This window comes from Martes martes (genome assembly GCF_963455335.1).
Source record: "Martes martes genome assembly, chromosome: 16".
In the NCBI taxonomy this organism is placed as follows: Eukaryota; Metazoa; Chordata; class Mammalia; order Carnivora; family Mustelidae; genus Martes; species Martes martes.
The window spans coordinates 47,908,145-47,912,332 of NC_137904.1; the positions used below are offsets into that span (position 1 = coordinate 47,908,145).

Here is a 4,188-nt window from a genome sequence, read left to right on the forward strand (position 1 = left end):
TACCCACAGACAACGGCCGCGCCGTCTGTAAAAACAGGACTCTGACCCGTTCCCTGCAGCAACAGCCAAGGAGGCGAACCCGTGTCTCAGCGCCACTCAACAACCCCTCTAGCTCTCGACCCGAACACAGCCAAGACTGGGCCCCTAGCTGCAGTCGCCCCAATTTTGCCCCCATGTCCAACGTAGGACAAACTGGAAAAGTCCAGTATGCTCCCCTAACCAATCTCGCAGGGCACTCCCCTTCTAATTAGCACACCTACAGCTTCCCCACGCCGAGGCCTCTGATCAGAACCAGAAGCCTTCCCTTTGTCCCACCATAAAGCTCTCCTATTCTTCTGCCGGGCCTTCAATTCTCTGCCAAACTCAAGTGATGGTCGCTGACTCCCCTGGGGTCACGGGCTCCGAAAACGGCCTTTGCATCTTCTCATCTGGGTGGTCTTTGTTTATTTCCACAAGCCCGTGTTCTCTCTCTGCTTTCCCGACCCCAGGTCAAAGACAACATCTTCCTCTTCCCCCGGGGTAGCCACAGAAACCAGCTCAAGGGTGATGGAAGGGGGAGGGGAGGAATAATTAAGAACATAAATTTGGAACAAGACAGATCTGGGCTCGAATTCTGCCTCTGATGCTTAGCTAGCTGTGTGATCTTGAGTAAGACAATTAGCCACTCTGAGCCTCTATTTCTTCATATCAAGAGGACAATCCAGTGGAACCCAAGGGCTGGTGTAAGAACTCAGTGAGGTACAAATGTATTTAATGCCCCGAGCATATAGTAGGTGCTTAATAAAGGAAGGGCCAGCCATCAGTCTCCTCACAGCCTCTGGCTGGTGTAGGCAGGCCTCTTTGGTCCCCACTGCTTTCTGTGCACCCAAAGTCTAACCTCGGCTGCATGGAGTCAAGAGCCATGTCCAGGCCGTATCAAAGCTCAGGGGTTGGTCTCAGGAGAGAACGATGCACGAAGGACAGAACCAAGCATTTCTCTAAAGAAGTCCACTGGTCAAAAGCAGAGGACAATGGGTGCCTGGGTGGCTCAGTTGGTTAAGCGGCTGCCTTTGGCTCAGGTCAGGATCCCAGGGTCCTAGGATCGAGCCCCGCATTGGGCTCCCTGCTCAGTGGGGAGCCTGCTTCTCCCTCTCCCTCTGTCTGCTGCTCTGCCTACTTGTGCTATCTCTCTCTCTGTCAAATAAATAAATAAAATCGAAAAAAAAAAAAAAAGCATAGGACAAAATATCTGGCCAGAAACCTGCTGTCTCCCTGTTCTCTCCAGGCTCTCAGTCGTGGTCAGGGCAGGGAGACCCTTGTGCCAGGCAGCCCTCCCAGAACCCGGGAGGCTGAGCTGGGTCTTCTTCCCCCAATCTCTCCTGCCTCTGTGTGTGTGTGTGTGTTTCTTCCTCTCTAAAATGAGAAATGTAACAGCTTCCCAGGAGGCACACACACGTGAATTAGTTCTAATGGTGGGGCAGTGGCTCTGAGATGTTTCATGTCGAGGGTGTCCTGAGTCCCCTCACTCCCACTTGTCGAGCCCTCTCCATCCCTGGATCTCTCCCTCTACCACCACCAGCAGTATCCAAGCCTCCTGTAGCATCTTCTGCCTGGATTATGGATAAGAGTCCTAACTGCTTTCCCTCCTTCTCCACAGCTCAAACAATGCAAATTACATCAGGGTGAGAATCCATCCCATGTCCCATAAACTCAGGCAGATTTTTAAAATAATGACAATAACCAGGATTGGGGGCAATGCCCCCCTTCCCCACAGGGCTGGAGTGTAAACTGGTGTATTTCTAATTATTTTTTTAAAGATTTATTTATATATATTTTAGGAGAGAGAACACTTACCCTCCTGGGTGGGGATGGGGGGCAGAGGGAAATTAATCCTCAAGGGGAACCCCAGCTGAGCAGGGAGCCCAGTGCAGGGTTGGGTCCCAGGACACCCCTGTCCCCATGCGCCCCCCCCAAGATCATGACATGAGCCAAAATCGAGTCTCATGCTCAACCGACTGAGCCCCCCAGGTACCCCCTAAACTGGTGTATTTCTGCAGAGCCATTTGGTAGGATGTAATCTTTTGATTCTGCAGATCCATTTTTCAAAATAAAAATAAAGGGAAAAATGAGACCATGGAAAAGTCTGCACAGACTTTGTTACAGGCTCTTTGTGGTAATATTGTTTCCCACGCAAAAAAAGGGGAACAACTACAATATCCCAAACAAACACCTTGGTTAAATAAATTGTAGTAGTCACCACCTTGAAACACCATCCCTTCCCTTAAGCTGGTATTACAGATCAGTAGTTCCCAAAGCACGACCAGGAGGAAGGAGCGTCATCTGGGAATTTGTTAGCAATACACATCCTGGGGTCTCCATCCCCAGCCTACTGCTTCAGAAACTCTGGTCTGGGCCCAGCTATCTGGGTCTTAACAAGTCCTCCAGGATATTCGGAACCGCTGCTGTAGAATATTTATCACTACGAAAAGATACACAAATGACAAAAGGTTGCAAAACCATAGATACGAAACCGCAGGCATGAACAGTGCATCTTTATCTGAATATACGTATGTATTGGGACACACAAAGGTAAGAGGCCAGAAGACTTTGTACCAAGGTGGTAATGTCGACACTCTGGGTGATAGGATTATGAGATTTTAGATTTTTTCATTATGCTAATCCGTACTTTCTAACTAGTTTACAATGATGCGACTTTTTTTGTAAAAAAAAAAAAAATGGAAAAAAACCCGCAGTAAACTTCTTAAATTAAAATAAAAAGATCAAGTGAGGCAGGGTGGGGGCAGGGTGGGAAGGAGGCTGCACCACCCGCCGCCACAGCCTGCAGCGTGGGGACAGCGGGGAGGAGCGGGGAGCGGCGTGCGGGACCGCTGGGCACCCGGCGCCACCGCCGCGGTGGAGAAGAGAGAGGCGAGGGAAGCTAATGTCGGGGTGGAGGGGGGTCACAGCTACTCCTCGGATGTCCAGGAAGAGTTACTAGGAGCCGGAGAGCGGAGAAGAGATTTAGGGCAGACTTCAGGAAGAACTTAACTGCCTGGAGCCCCGAATCCCGGAATGGGCGCCTTGGGGAGATCTTCCACCCCGAAACAGCCGGCCGCTGTCCCCAGAGGCTCGACCTCCGCGGGCCCGAGGGCGGGGCTTCCCGCATCTCCAGTCCCTTCCAGCCTCGGTACTCGGGGGGCGCTGCGCCTGCCGCCCCCGGGGCTCAGCAGGGGAGGGGGATGGCGGGGGCGGGGCCGTTGCTAGGGGAGGGGCGGCGGGGCGGGCGCGCAGCACAGCCCGCGACCGAGACGAGCGATCTGCTCTCCGGCTCCAGCTCCCGCGTCGCCTGTTGCTCGCTCCTCCGGGCCGCCGCTTCCTGCCCGGTGCCCGGGGCAGGCGGCCCGAGGGGTGCCGGCGCGCGGGCGCCCTCCCGCCTTCCCCTCTCCCCACTCGCAGCCGGACCCCAGCGTCTCCCGGAGGGCGGGCGCCGGCCGGCCTCCCCGTGCGCCCCGGCCCGCGCGGAGACCCCGGGCGCCGAGCGGCGATGAACGCGACCTTCCTGAACCACAGCGGCCTGGAGGCGGCAGGCGGCTTGGGCGGCGGCGGCGGGGCCGCCCTGGGGAACCGCAGCCACGGGCTGGGCACGTGGCTGGGCTGCTGCGCCGGGGGCGCGCCGCTGGCCGCCAGCGACGGGGTCCCCGCGGGGCTGGCGCCCGACGAGCGCAGCCTGTGGGTGTCGCGCGTGGCGCAGATCGCTGTGCTCTGCGTGCTGTCGCTCACCGTGGTCTTCGGCGTGTTCTTCCTTGGCTGCAACCTGCTCATCAAGTCGGAGAGCATGATCAACTTTCTGATGCAGGAGCGCCGGCCCTCCAAGGACGTGGGCGCCGCCATCCTGGGGCTGTACTGAGGCCGCCCCGGCCCGCGCTCGCCAGCCCGGCCCGCCAGCAGACGAGAAGGGAGACCGCGACCCTCGTGCCCCGCACGGGCTCTGCCGCCGCCGCCACCGCCGCCGGGCCGGCCGCGCGAGGGACAGTGACGGGCTCCCGGGGACCCCCGGGACCGGGACACCGCGGGACTCGAGGCGGCGGCGCGGGAAGGGACTTCCACACCCGGCTGGTCCTGTGGGCGCCTCGGCGGGGCGGGGCGGGGCGGGAGGGGTCGTGCGAGGCCGCCCGGGACCGAGGTCCCGAGTTTTGTGTGTTTGTGGGT

General features: G+C 57.6%; 1 protein-coding gene across 1 annotated transcript; it reads left to right on the top strand.

The window, feature by feature from the left end:
* Positions 1 to 3,523: 3,523 nt before the first annotated feature.
* Positions 3,524 to 3,886, top strand: RPRML (reprimo like; the record flags this gene model as incomplete). Its single annotated transcript, XM_080826993.1, has 1 exon — positions 3,524 to 3,886. The coding sequence occupies one exon, from the start codon at positions 3,524 to 3,526 to the stop codon at positions 3,884 to 3,886; it is 363 nt and encodes a 120-aa protein (XP_080683119.1).
* Between the last annotated feature and the right edge of the window lie 302 nt (positions 3,887 to 4,188).